General features: G+C 36.7%; 1 protein-coding gene across 2 annotated transcripts in view; it reads left to right on the forward strand.

Annotated features, from left to right (window-relative positions):
* The window catches only part of ift81 (intraflagellar transport 81 homolog), a 113,902-nt gene extending 100,635 nt beyond the window's left edge, over positions 1-13,267 (forward strand). Inside the window, exon 19 of one of the 2 annotated variants that reach the window (XM_048611627.1) lies at positions 10,987-13,267. In XM_048611627.1, the coding sequence (XP_048467584.1) occupies positions 10,987-11,169 (183 nt within the window). In that variant the 3' untranslated portion in view covers positions 11,170-13,267. The remainder of the gene's footprint in view (positions 1-10,986) is intronic. The other variant, XM_048611628.1, reaches the window with a different exon arrangement.
* Positions 13,268-15,516: the final 2,249 nt, after the last annotated feature.

Raw genomic sequence — 15,516 nt, forward strand, 5'->3', positions numbered from 1 at the left:
ATGCAGAATTCTGCCATGCAGTTTGATTGGGCAACAGGATAATGTCTACATATTCATTTGACTAAAAAAAAAATCAAGGCTAACACTCCAGTGCAGTAATGAGGGGCATTAATTTCATAAATTTTTCTCCAGTGAGTAAAGGAGAATATTTAGATTGGAACATGAAGAAATGTTTGGTTAATCAAAATAAATCTCTTTGAGGTTATAAAGGCAAAATATATACTTTAACCTTACACAAACCCAATGTTGGTGTGAAATCATATCGAGTATAGTTCACTCATTTGCACAGTAAAGCGCCATTTGTAATGCACCTTAGCGCCAACTTCAAAAGATCATTCTCTACTGTAAAGGTAACATTCACATGTCCGACATCAGTTATCCACGTGGTCTGTTGTAGTGAGTGTTCCAAATGTTAAATTGCATATGCAATAATTACATATGCAAACTAATTTAATGCAAAGCCCTTATTCTGAGCACAATTTTTTTCAGTTACATTTCTAGCTTGGAAATCTATTTTAATTTTGTTAACCAAATGAACAGTGCATGGTGTTTTTTCAAATACACATATACAGAGATGGTTTGGTGACAATGGCTCTATTCTCACTATTATCAGATCAGCGATCTGATGATAAGCATACCTCACTGGGGGACAAGGTGAAATGCATATGTTTTTAATTCCTTGTAAACCAAGAACCTACAAACTTCACAGAAATTCACTCTGTGCCTTACAAATTAGGATTAGTCTTTTAAATGAGATGAATTTGACGCCATTGTATTCACACACAAAAGAAACTACGGTGAAAAAGGAGCAACATGTCAAGAAACCAAAGATAGCTCAAGGAGGTGCAAATAGCAGCATAGTAAAATAGTTGATAACTGAAAACAAAACCAAGGGAAAAGCAAGATTTAGCCCAAAAGCAAAGAAATTAAAATGGGAAATAGATTATGGTTTGAAATTGTTGAACTTAATGTTTAGTCCAGAAGGCTGTGAAATGCCTACCTGTACTTGAAAGATGTGCTATTCCTCCAGCTCTAGTGTTGAAAATTCATTAGAACACTGCGCTAGGCTGAGGACCAAGATGTCAGCGTGTGAGCAAAATAAAGAAGTAAAATGGCAAACCACTAGAAGCACAGAGTTACGCTTCCATTCCAAAAGGACGGGTGCGTAAGATAACTGCAGATGCTGTTTGATGCTAGTTGCAGCAAAGTCCGGCCCATTTCGTTTTAGTTCGAGTCCTCCGTGAGTACACAAAATGACATGTTCAATGACACAACAATAAGAAAATTACAAATTTTACATATAGAATTATACCATTGCTTAAATGACAATTGAAACTAGAAATTAAACTGTTTTGAGATGGGGTGATTATAGCAACTTGGCTGCTTTCTTTTAGTTTACAGTTAATTTATTTATTTTTATTTGTCTAAAATCTTTTTCTTTTCTTCACATTCTCTAACATAATAGCAAAATTCAAATGGCCACTACAAAGATAAGGATTGACAAGAAAAACTCCAAAATAACAGCATTTGAATCCATGTAGCTAGAAATCTTTTGCAATTGTAAAGATTTAAGAGATTTTAAAACTATTTTCAACACTTCCTGGATTGCATGTCTTGGATTCTAGGCATTAAATTGCATACAAATTCCCCAGCTTTTATGATTAAAAACTGTTTATAAGAAGTGCAGATAAGTTTAGCAATTACTTCCTGACAAAAATAATTCATTGCATGTTCTAGTAAGTCTTGAGAAATATGCTTGGCAGCTGTTAATAAGAACCAAGAATCGCAGGAATGCACCCTATATTTGAACAGATATGTCTACTCAATTGCACAGTCAGAATAGTTGAAAGCTATTCTCAGAGTTTAGCAATAAAGATGCTAACTGGTGTTGGGACTTCCCATAGAATTAGCAAGTACAATTATCAAAGGGCAAACCAGATGCATAATTAATATCTGTAGCATATAAGACTTAGCTGAAAATTATTTGTGCATTTTAATGTAGATACTAGTTATGCATATAGTTAACCCTTCTAACATCTTGGTTAATTTTATGTTCAAACCAGATTAGGATACATGATCCATTTAATCTGCTTAAAAAGAACTTCTGTAGAATGTACCATGTTTGAAATTAATCTGTAATTTCAAATAAATTGATTGGTTTTAAATCTTTCAAATATGTTAAAACTCAGAAATTTTACATGTGAGAAAGAAAATAAGAAAATTAGCTTTTAAGTGTTAACTTGAAAGGTGAAAAGGCAATGAATGTTGAAGCTAGGAAACAACGGTTATTATCAACATCAAGGACTTTCCATCTGATGTACATCATGAATTAGAAGGAGCTGAACATCCCCTTTGATACCTAACAAATCAAATTTGAGAGGAAAGTATATTGCAGCCACTTTCATTTACATACATCTTCATTTGCAACATGTGGGCGATAGAATATGGAAGCAATGCCAAAGATCTAAACAATAGCTTGATCAAAGTTTTAAGGAGGGCCTTAAAGAAAGTTGAAAAGGCCGAGTAGTTTCAGGAGAGAATCCCAGAGTCTGTTCTGTCCGCTGGTAGTGGTGTTGCATATCACTCAGTCAGAGTGGCTGTGGCAACATTTACTTTTACATGTACATTGTGGTTTGGTGCTATGCACTTCGGCTATTAAAACCTAAGGCGGGACCCCAATCTCGAGCTGCTAGTTAAGGGGCAGGAACCCACATGACCTGCTTGATGAATCCTGTTGGTAGTAATTTTTCTGATGTGTGCCACAATTATATCTACATGCACTTTCAGGTTGGGACTAAAAAGCATAAAGACCAAAGATTAAATCCAATACTACCTGACCTGTAGTTTAATTCCAACAAGGTTCACTTACTTAACAATCTACTACTAATTCCATTTGCATGAAGGACATTGACAACGAAAAATACAAATACAAAAGCCCCAAAAAATGAGCGTGTTGAGTGTCAAACTTGCAAGATGATTAGGGGAGTTGAAATTAAATTTCAGTTATTGAACAAAACTTCTCTTTGCCTTTTAGTATACTCAGAGAGTGGTGAACAACTGAAACCCAAAGCCGTTGTCATAACTTGCCTTACTTATTAGGCCTATTGAAGATATTGTAGGGATGTTAGATAACATGTAGATTGCAGTCTTTTGTGATGTTTCTCAGTGCAGTATTAAACCTGTGGATTTTGTTTAATTCAGAAACATTGAGGGAATGCCCAAGTACATTTGTGGGAGAATTAAGTTGGCCGGGGTGAAGTATTTCTAGTTACAAGGCTGATAATTTTTTTCTGATATTAGGACAAATGTTTTGATTTACTTTGGAATTTATGGAGACACAGAGATTGACAAATTTACAAAGTTTATAAGTGTACTGTTTATTAGATAAATTCTTTACTGAATTCACTCAGTTAAGGACCTACTGTTGTACAAGGTTGAAAGAATAGAGACCTCCAAATTTTTGCTGAGGAAAATTATCTGTTGGCAAAGAGGGAAAATTCCCTTCATTTAATAAAGCAGCTAAAAAGAAAGTTGTTTATCTCATTGAACTACTATATCTTCAGGTATCTAACTTTGCTGTATTCTGTAGCAATTTTCAAAAATTGCTCAAAGTAAGGGATAGTTAGAGTGGAACATTATCTGGATAGATTAAAAAACTACAACAATGCATGTAATCTAATTATAGAAGATATATAGGTCATTCCAATGGGTGGTTACTGTTTGGCATTACTTAAGAACTGGGAAAAAATAATTGCAAAATTAAGTCAACCTGTTTTCAGACCAGAAAGTTGGCATGGAACACATTCCACTTAAAAAATTCATGGATTCAATTCATAAGTGCAATCTGGCTCTTTCAAAAAACTGTACATTAAAGTCTCTGTGCAACTGATTTAAATGTATTTTCACTAAAAGGTCAGTGACACTGCAGTCATAATGCTCCTGGATTTATGTACACAGCACACTAGGTGGTAGGTTAGAATGAGAAAAGTGTAGCTGTTTCCAGAATCAGCTGAGATTGATGGGTGGGAGGAAGATTTGAACTGAAGTGTGTGGAAAGTTTGAGTAATGGTTTCTGCAGGCAGCGTTTTTTTGGAGTGCGTTTCTTTTCTTAAAATTAGCATTGATAGCACTGATGTTGCATCTGGGTGCCTCGGGTAGCGGGACAACTGAGAGATTTGCCTTTGTGCTCCCACCAATATTGAAACCTACTTGTATACGTTTGCATTCTATTGTCATGAAAGAAAAGTAGTAGGAATATTTGGGAGCTGTACAAAAAACATTTACTTTACAAAGAGGCATATGACAGCTGTTCAAGCCACTGCATCATTTTCTGCAGTCTTCAGCCCATACTGCTCTCTTTGTGGCTATTAGATGATGAGTGTGCGCAAATTTTATGGTAGCGGGTCATTTTAGGCAGCCATGGGGGATCTTTAATATGAGTTCAACACGTGAGAAGAATCGGGGAATGCCAACATCACACCATTAGGGAATAAGAAAAGGCCATCAAATTTTATATGATTGCTCCTAAGACCCAGAATGTTTAGATTCCATCCATATTGACTTTGCAACCCACACAGATAATCCCCTAACTTTCTCAACAAGAAAGCTTTCCAATTCAGGAACTTAAATTGTATTAGACAACAAGCAAATATTCCTGTATGCTAAGGCAGAGTCCTGATGAAGGGTCCCTGCACTGAAAACATTAACTCTGTTGCTGGTGCTGGATCTGCTGTGTTTCTCCAGCACACACTGTTTTTCCTTTTATTCCGTGTCTTCTGTGTATGCATCTGGAATTGTAGCTGCAGACTATGTTGCATATTATACATTATTATTTCATGCCTTTTAATAAAGAGCCTCGTAGATTAAAGACCTTTTTGTCAATCATTTAAGAAAGAAAAATGCTAAAATTCATTGACAACAAGGTGTAGAGCTGGATGAACACAGCAGGCCAAGCAGCATCAGAGGAGCAGGAAAGCTGACGTTTCTGAAGAAGGGTCTGCACCCGAAACATCAGCTTTCCTGCTCATCTGATGCTGCTTGGCCTGCTGTGTTCATCCAGTTCTACACCTTGTTATCTCAGAGTCTCCAGCATCGGCAGTTCCTACTATCGCTGCTAAAATTCATTGTTGTCTTTTGAGGCTGACATGATGAAAGGTGCATAACAGAAAATGCCAAGGATACATTAGACTTGATCTGATTCCCTCCAGGGACAAGCATGCGCATTCAAATTGCTGTAACTTGCTCAGAGCCCAGTTAACTAGATAAGAATTTAGTGTTCTGTTTGCAATCAGTTTTACAGCAGGTACATTCACTAGATCCTTTTGTACATGATATACACTGCATGATTAAGATTATTTGATTGAGACTGGTTTCTGCTTGCAAACAAAGCAGAGCAAATGCATTATGACTATTTTAGATAACATCCTGTAGACATGTTCACACATTCCTTTAAGATCCAATTTACTTTCCTATCTCTGAAAAAAGTAGTTAACAAAATATATGTATCTTAGTTCACTTGGGTAGGAACAATATACCTTTATTAATGATAATTAATAAATGTTTTAATGGCAGCTGTATGCTCATAAATGTATTATCAAATGATCATTTTTCATTCAGTAGGCTTGACTTTCTGGAGAGAAAATACTTTGTAAAAATTTGAAGTTACTGATCAGACACAGACCACAAAGTTTAGGTCAACTAAAGAGCCAGAAATGTTTAATCAGGTAACCTAGTGCTGATTCTTACCTCATGATCGGAGTTTAAATCCTCACTGTTTATTGAAGTTCACTGTTTTTCCTCTGATTACTGAGATTTGTCCACCTTGGAGCTGTCTCCTAGAAAGGAAAGCTGATTGGAGGCATCATCCACTTTGTGTCCATAAAAGTGGATTAACAAACATGCAACACGTGTAATTAACTAGCAAAATTTGACACCTTGCCATATAATGTGATATTAGAGTGGTTGTTTTCATAAGTTTTAAAGAAGGAGAGAAGTTTAGGGACAGAATTCCAGATCTTAGGGCCCTCACAATAGAAGGCATAGTGATTTGATTCAGTGAGGAAAATCGGGGAAATGCAAGGGTCCAGAATTATAGGAACACAAAATCTTGAATGTGGGTTTCAGCAGCAGTTGAGCTGAGCTAAGTACAAAGATGGGAATGTTACACAGGTGGAATTAAGCATTTGGTGATGGAGGGGATATGAGATCAGAAGCTCCACTTAGGAACAAATAGGACATAATGATTTGGATACTTGAAAATATTCCAACACTAGGCCTTAAATTGAAGAAGGTCATGCTAAAAGCTGAGGAAATTATAAAACCTTTTGAATAATTCCAGTAAATAATTTCAGAATATTTTAATAGATCATTTAAAGCGAATCACTAGCAATGATTCTTTTGCCATAAATGTTTCAAACAATATCTTACAGAAAGATGAAAGCAGCTTGTAAAATCTGGAATCAGTGGACCAATTTAGGAAGAAGCACAAAGGGCATAAGGTATGACTCAGCCTGTCACATCTGCTTATTGCCCTGTGCTGACTCCAAGGCCTTGTATCTTCCTCTTCTTCAAGTAACGATTTACTTTTCTCTTAGATGTGTCAATGGTCTTTGTCTCAGCCATTCCCAGTAGCAAAACATTCTATTTTCCAAGATCCTCTGAGCAAAGAAATTTATTTAATAAACTCTATCCTTTTTCAGTGGTATTTGTGATGTAAGGAACCTGCCAGCTCCTCCATAAATGGAGAAAATAGACTTTTTCTATTTATTCTGTCTTCAAATTTTTCATAATTATTTAAACATTTATTAAATCACCTTTAAGCATTCTTTGGTCAAGTGAAATAATCCCAGTATCTCAGGTCTGTTCTTGTAGCTATAGATTCCCAATCTGGTGACTCTGTTATCATTAGCAGATTCTAAGACTGTGTTCCTTGGTCCAAATTGTACAAGTATAATGAAGGAAAATAAAATTGTGCTATCTCTGAACCCCCTGCATTGTCACAGGCCAAATAACACCTAATTTTCCTTAACAGTTAACGGTTTGGCAAGCAATAGTCTGTGTACACTACTTCATATACCATATGCTGAAACTTTTCTGAGAAACTGCACATGAAATATTCACCTTAGAAGCCATATCTACTATTATTTACCTTTGCAATTGGTTACTTCAAAGTAAGTATATTTGTCAAATTCAACTAATATTTAAAAAATCTATGCTGGCATTGATTGACTCATGCATTAAATTTATCTTAAACTACTTAACATTAGGATAACTGGTTTATAGTTGGTAAATTTGTTCTTCTCTCCCTTTTTGAACAAGTTGTTACATTACAATTTTTTTAGTCTAGTAGCACAATTTGCATTTGTAAGAAGAATTGGAAAATTGCGATGACAGCTTGTTATCCCCTCTCAGATTTCTTTCAGAAGCCTGCGAAAGCATGTCATCAGGGTCTAGTGATTTAAGCATCTTCAGTTTTTTTTTTATTCTCAAAAATATTTTTCTACTTTTAGCGGTAACTATTATTCCATATCTACCTCTAATACAAATGTGTTTTACTCCTAATAACACTATTATCTTTTCCTATCCTTTCTTGAATTTAATGTACAGTTGTTAAATTTAACATTTTAATTTTATTTTAACATCAATTATTTGTGTCATTTCATTTCTCAGATCAAATTAAACAATGTTTTTTGAATTAGAAACATGAATCTTAAAACCAGTCCTGAATGCTCACTATCCTTTAAACATATTATCTTTATTCTAAAATAAAACAAAGAACATCTGGAACAAAAACCAAAATTGCTGGAGGAACTCAGCAGGTCTGGCAGCAACTGTGGAAAGAGCTCTGTTCTGGAGATTCACTGGTCCTGAAACATTAACTCTGCTTTCTCTCCACAGATGTTCCAGACCTGCCAAGTTTCTACAGCAATTTCTATTTTTTGTTATCTTTCTTCTAACTGTTCTGTTAAGATTAAAATTGCCCAGTTGTTCCCACATATTTATCTTAGCTGCCCACAAATCTCATACTCATCTCATCTCACATCCGAATTACACCAATTTCCTTCCGATTTTGTTATCCAATTTGACTTTGTTATAATACAACCTCCTTAAATTATCCTTGCATTACACACTAACATTACCAACTTGTCTAGAATGGGACATCAGACAGCACAGGAATAGCAAATCTGAGAGAGAAGATGATGGGATAGAGCTGGGTGATGTCACCAAAGGGCAGCATATAGATGAGAAACAGGAGGCCAAATCATGTGGAGAGCTCCAAAGGTGGTAATGCAGATGTGCAAGCTAAGGCTATTGCAGCAGATTCTCCAGATAGATAAGAGTAGAATAGAGCAAAGCCAGTACTGTTCAACTACTCAACGAAGGAGAGATGGAGACGAATGGTGTGATGCACTGTTTCAGTAGTTATTGACAAGTCAGAATGGAAAAGAAAGAAAATGTGCCTTATTCACAGTAAGGAGTATTTTTCTTTGTGTCTTTGATTAGTTCAAGTGTTGTGGCAGGAGAGAAAGTGAAGACAAATTTCCTATCGGGTAAATGCTCGTCTTGTAAGCGAGCTGGAACAGCTTGATTGGAGAGTGCTTTGTACTTTAAAGCAATTTGTTTTACTAAGTGAGTGGCTTGATAGACCACTTCACAGGTTATTAACAGCAGTCACGTAATGTGGACTTGAGACACTGGAAGCCTGATAGAATGGATGACAGGTTTTCTTCCTTGCAGAGCATTAGTGAACAGTTTTTAGTTTTGTGACAACGTGGTAGCTTTCCTGTGCATTTTTCCATAAAGGCAATATCATGTAAATGGTGGTTAAGTCAAATTTAAAATATTATTCTGCCAAAAATTGTGTTGCAAAAAAGTGGAGACAGGTGCACAGAGGTAGGTGGTTACATGTATGTTATTTAAACTTGAATAATTTGCCTTAAAATAGAAAGGTATTAACTTTATTAATTGTTTCACCAGTGTCATAGGTATATGTGCATGAAATATAAACTTAAATATTGCCTTATGATGTTTAACCCTCTTCAGAGGAAATTGCTTTTGGACAATTTCCTGTTTTGAGCAATGTATCAGATTTTGGGTAAATCATTTAGAACAACCATGTTTTCATTTCAAATCTTATTTATTCCTGAAGGAACTGGTTCTGAAAGTAATGTCCAGTACTTAATGTAGACAATATTTCATTGGCACACTTAAACTGAGGCAGTTCTAGTATGCATAATCTTGTGCTATGAACTAATATGGTAACAAGTCACTTTAGTATATTACTTGTTTAGAGACTGAAAGGTTTCCACTCAGAAAAAAAATGTAAAATTAAAAACCATAATGCAAAATCTAGCACATCTGAATCCTTGTGATAACCAGGACCAACAAAGTTATGTGCTGAATGTGGTGAGATTTAATTACAGGAGCTAACTACTGCATAGATGAATGGGTACTAATAAAAATGTCTTTCAACCAATTAAAGCTTGCCATCTAGCCCCAGATTGATCAATCAGTAGTAAAATTGTGCAACGTACTAACTATATTTATCTATTTTCAGCATAGGGAAGTTGATGGGAAGATGAATGTAGGATATGAATTAATTCAGAATGCCTGAATTAAATTGCAGGATGTTGTCCAGAAAACTAAATAAAACAGTCATTTAGTGACAGATATAACAGCAATTTATGATGTACCAGACAAATAATAAGTAGAATGTGCAAAACACATCATTATGCTCGTGATTACTACAAATTAATATCTTGTTACCTATTAAGTGACCACGCAACAGTTTAAAAGAATCCTTGCCAGTTTGTGGTTTTATCAAGAGGAAAACAAGGAGGCACATAGAGGAAACAGAATCAATTTGAGTTTTTCAAAGTGTAATGATGTTTTTTTCAAAAAAAAGAATTCTGGAACACTAGTATTCAAACAGGGGTATCCCCAAAGTCATCATTGTGAAATTTTGGGTTTGTTTAGTACATCAGTAAATCTTTCAGAATTAATACTCCATATAGCGATCCCAGCAAGCAAAAATCTATGCTGTGACCATCTAAATGGGATTAATCATTTATCACTGTGACTCAGTGCTGTTATTGTCAATAGCTGTGTGACATCACAGTACATTGGTTTCACTCTCTCAGCTGAATGAGGAAGCAATTCAACAGCAGCAGTGGCATTAAACATTTCTTAAAATGTGCCAATGGCAATGTGGAAGCAGAGAAACAATAAACATAGAATTCTTGTTTTTAATGATTACCCTATTTGCCAATGAGCAACATTATTTACTGAACCTCCTTTGAGACCAGCAATATTTTGAAATGCCTTACAGCATCCATCATGTAGTTCTGCTCAAAGATTCAATGGGTCTCACAAAATAGCTTGGATGAGCTAATAAGTTAGTGGGTTTTTTTAAAGCTGAAATCAAGTAGCCTCGCTCACCAGAGAAAAAGTATCACTATTGCTGCAGGTAAACTCCCAAGTAAACAGCTTGTTTTGGAAGCCTTGGGTCGGGCATTGAGACAGTGTGGCCCACCCATTGTAGCTAACAGTCTGTAACAAATACCTTGACTCGGGGGATTTTGGTGTGAGGGAGGACACTGATGTTGGGGCAGCTGTCCTACCAGTGGATTTGCAGGATTTTGTACAAGCATTGTCAGCAATATTTCTCAAGGGTTTGAATTATCTGCTATATGTTGTCCATGTCTCTAACATGTACAGAAGGACTGGTAGCATCGCTGCCCAGCAGACCATAAGCTTGATCTTAGTGTCAGATTTATGATTTTTGTCATCAACCATTCTGTTCCTCAGATGGGCAAAGGCTGTATCAAAGCAGTGTTTCAATTTATTGATCTCACTTGTGTGCAATACTTTAGGGGCATAAACACATGTGAGAAATTGTTGAGCACTTCTTGTATTTCATAGTAGTTTGTTTGTGCACTGTAAACATTTGCAATAACCTTACAAATATTATTTTCTTTTTCCCTGTAGAAACTACGTGAGAAGCAGAAAGCTGTGCGGGAGAGCCATGGGCCAAACATGAAGCAGGTTAAAATGTGGCGAGATTTTGAGCAACTGATGGAATGCAAGAAACAGTGCTTTCAAAGACAGCAGAACCAGAATTCTGTTGGTCAGGTGATACAGGAAGGAGGAGAGGACAGATTAATCTTGTAAATTATATAATTGGTTTGTCTTGTTGTGCATCAAAAACCTAAGATTCTTTGTCTTGGGGTTTTTCAACTATTTTTGAGTTATTCTTGGTTTTAGTTAATATAATGAATTCTAAATTTGTAATTAATTGTTTAGTAACATAAATTTTGTATGCAAATAGCACCTACAAAGTCTAATTTGCAATGACATATTTGACGATCCACTAGCTCTTCTGTAGCAACATTGCGTTCCCATGGGGTAAAGCAGGAATAGAGTTTTTTTGTCTTTTTACTAGGGTACTCGGGAGTACTAATTATACCTACTATACATATTTTTTTCTATGCCACATTGTCTTTCATCAGCTGAAAAAGGAGCAGATATAAGGAGCTGTGCAACTCAGGCCAACTCCGTAAAAACTGTGACCAGAGTGTAAGTGTGAGCTAATTCATAGGAAATGTGTAAAACAGTAAAATATTGAAAGTACTAACCTATGTTCAGATTTCTTAACTACATCAAAATATTCTTCACAGATAGTGAAATGTATGATTTTCAAAGTTGCATTTTAATAAAAATAAGTCAACTGTACCAGTATCAACAAAATTGCAACCATGGGTTTTCAGTAATATCTGTGTGTTCATGCATTGGCTGTTGAGGGTATTATAACTAAAGGAAGTCCCAGGATTGACTTTTGTGTTGTCATAACCTGAATTGGCTGAATGGCAGTGATGATAACATTTAGGAATAGCTTTGTTGCTCCCAAGTTAAACAGCAGGAAAAAGTGACAACTGTGCCCTATTCTGATCATCATTGAAAGAGCTTTACACCTGTTCAAAGGTGAACAGGATTACTTTTGGTGGTGTACTAGAACAATTACTAATTCAGTGTTGTACAAGAGAGCTGTTAGTGTCTTGATCCTACACTGCTTTCTTGGCGAAGAATTTATGTTCATAGCATGATCAGAATCCTTAGTATGTACATTGCCTTGCAAACTATTCTGAATATTTATAATTACCAATGTTGCAGATGAGCTTAAATTCTATTTGGATATTTGATCAGAATGACTGGGTTTACTCATCGCCCAAGCAGCTGTATTCAACTTTAGTACGTCAAAAATGCAAATAATGCTAAAGTTCTAATAATTGTTCTGAAGGTTGTAAGAGCCATGATTTTCTGTGATAATGAAAATGTGGGATTTTGTGTTTTATCAAAATGCACACTGTAGCAATTGTTAACCAAGTAAAGGCTCAATATATCACCAATCAGTTCCTTGATATCAGTATTTTTGTGATTCTTATGATTTGGTATTAAACGTAATGGTCAAAGAGGAGCCAGTTGCCACATTCTTAGCAGCTGAAAATAAGTCAATCAGTTGGGACTGCAGCCTCCTTTTGGAGTAATTTTTAGACTGAGCCTATTATTGAGTGCAGATGTCACTGCCAATTATTCTTCAGATTAAAGAAGCCTCTCAGGAAATATACTGGATTCAACATCACTGACTTTGCAGTGATTTGCAATGGAAACTTGACTAAGCCTCAAATCAAACTCTAATATAAATTGTACTTGATAATCTGAAAATTGGGAGATCCCCTCTAATCTCTAATTTTGTCATTTCTGAGTGCATGAAACAGATTAAAGTGGCAACAAACTGATAGAATAATACTCCAGATTCACTTTTTCCCATAAGCACATGGCAATCTTTGCTACCTCTGTTTGCTGTCTTTTAAATATGTTCCTTAAAACTTTGCAAATAAGACTTTTGTGTGCTTCTCCATACAAAATTTAGAAGACCAGGAAATACGACAGTGTAACACCCCACCAATATAAGTCAAAACAGAGAATCTGCAGCTTTGTAGTATTCTGACAGGTTTCATAACAAATGTTTGCAATTATTTTCATATGTATGCCTGATCTTTTGAATAAGTTATGATTAGGTTAAAAATATTGATATAGTTCTCAGCATGTAAGAGTGGGATGTTAATGCTGTCACCATAAAAATGTGTATAAACATGTATGAAAGTAAGTATTTATCAAATGATTTCCTCTGTATTTTTTAAAAATTTGATCCATGAATTAAAAGCATACTGTTCCTCATGGAAAGTACGTGCAATAATCTGAGTAAAATGAGTAGTTTTATTTGCCATATTATCAACATGATTGTGAATAGATCAATTTTTCCAGCATTAATGAAATGATTCAATAGACTAATCTGTTTCTACCACAATGGGCTCAATTTTCATTCTACGATGCAATTCCATTGTTGAGATGAACTACAAGTCAGGAACTCACGAACATTGACAGGAGGACCCAGAAGGTGATTTTGAAGGAGGCAGCTTGTGTGGTTAAGAAGGACAGGTAGCCTCCTCCCAGAAGCTGGAGGGCTGATTACAATAGGAGACTTCCATAAATCTTTAGATAGCAGCCTGCTGTCAGCGGTGGGTGCTGCCGACACATGAAGGGGGCAGCAAGGGATTTTCTGCTTTTATTTGCTGCCATCAGATCAGGTAAAGAGAAGAGGTGAGATTGATGCAGTGAAGGCTTCCCAATTTGACGATGCCTCTCTGCTCAGCCACTGCGATGTGGCCACATTTTGTAAACGCTTTACAGAGATGCCTGGCAAAGTGACCATCGTCCTGGACATAAACATTCTGGATCAGGCCTCTCCAAGATTTACCAGGACACTTATCCTGCGTTTCTACCAAAATAAAACAAAGAACTGCAGATGCTGGAGATCTGAAGTAAACCTCAGCCTCAGCAAAAGCTGGAAGAACATCATCTCATTTTCCGCTTGGGTACCCTGCAGCCTCGAGGACTCCACATGGAGTTCAAAAACTTTAGAGACTAATTCCATCCTTCCATTTTTTTTTAACCCACTCCCACATCCGGTTTGTCATGACATGGGTTACTTATAGCAGCTAACCCATTCTGGCCCACTCTTAGTCCAATTATCACATTACATGGACCAAAACAGAAATTGCTGGAAAAACGCAGCAGGTTTGGCAGTGTCTGTGGAGAGAAAGCAGAGTTGTGGGTCCTTTGACCTTTCTTCAGAACTGATTATTTACATCACATGGGTTATTTTCAATACATCCTACCAATTCTCTCCTACATACAGCTCTCAATATCATTTATTCAGCTTCTGTTTGGTCCTGATCTACTGTCAATCATCCTCTCATTTGCCTACTGTTTTCATATCACTCTCTCTCTGGGGTCTGTTTCTGCCTATCTGCTAACCTCTTTCCCTCCTCTTCCCCAACCTTGTCTCCAACATAAATACTACCTTTTTCTTACCTGCTATCAGTTCTAATGAAGAGTCACTGGACTCGAAATGTTAACTCTGCTTTCTCCCCACAGATGCTGCCAAAACTGCTGAGTTTCACCAGCAATTTCTGCTTTTGTCCTGGATTTCTACTCCCTGTTTTTATTCTAATTCTGTGCACATATGAGAGCACAGCTCCATACAGGAACATTGGAGCAACGTCAACCCTGCCCAGCATACTCCGCCCACAAGGTATCTCCTCTTGGCAGGTGGCTGGGAGGGTGGCAGCAGCAGCGCTCAAGCCTCACCCAGGTAGGGGCGTGGGCGGAGTCTTGAAATCTGGAGTTGTGATGGCTATGCGTTCCATCCAGGGTCAATCAAATTGGCGTTATGCAAGGTGGGGCCGTTCTTCTACAAAACCTCCCAATCCCACCCTTTCTATACAATTTTCCCTTACGTCTCCCCTTTTCCTTGTTTCTCCTCCTACGCCCCCAACGCATCACCGCGCCACCACCAAGTTGGTGACTCTGGCGACAGGTGTCTTTTCAGCACCTTCATTAACTGGGTAATGATTCTCACTGAAAATCCTAATCTTCCTTAATCATGCAGTGGTGAGAATGTGTTGTGCAGCTGGATCGATGTTATCTCCTTCCTGTTTTCCACCCTCTCAATCGTCCACCTCCAGCCTCGTCCTCACAAGTCATTGAAAATCCAGCCCATTGTATCGTTATAATTCCCACTTGCATTTGCTGCCTGGAAAGAAATTATTTGTAAACATCAAAAATGCTTTTTCAGCTGTTCCATCCCTTTGGTAAAAAATAATCCGAAGGAGATGACACAACACTGCGAGCAATGTCCAGATCTTCCATCAGAGAGATCAACTTAAGTGGATGTTGAGAATCCTCTAAATTGTGTCCTGAGGAAACCTGCACAACCTGCTGAAAAGTTATACTGACATTTATGAGTTGAAAGTATGTGTCAGCAAAAAAATGCTCCTTCATGGCTGTTGTGTTTGAAGAGAATCTATGACAAAAATGAAATAATTTTAAATCCGATATTGACTTTTTAAATGCTGCTGAAGTACATAAAGGGTTACAAATAGTGTCATATTCTGA

The sequence above is a fragment of the Rhincodon typus genome, chromosome 24, assembly GCF_021869965.1.
Source record: "Rhincodon typus isolate 14 chromosome 24, sRhiTyp1.1, whole genome shotgun sequence".
Lineage (NCBI taxonomy): Eukaryota > Metazoa > Chordata > Chondrichthyes > Orectolobiformes > Rhincodontidae > Rhincodon > Rhincodon typus.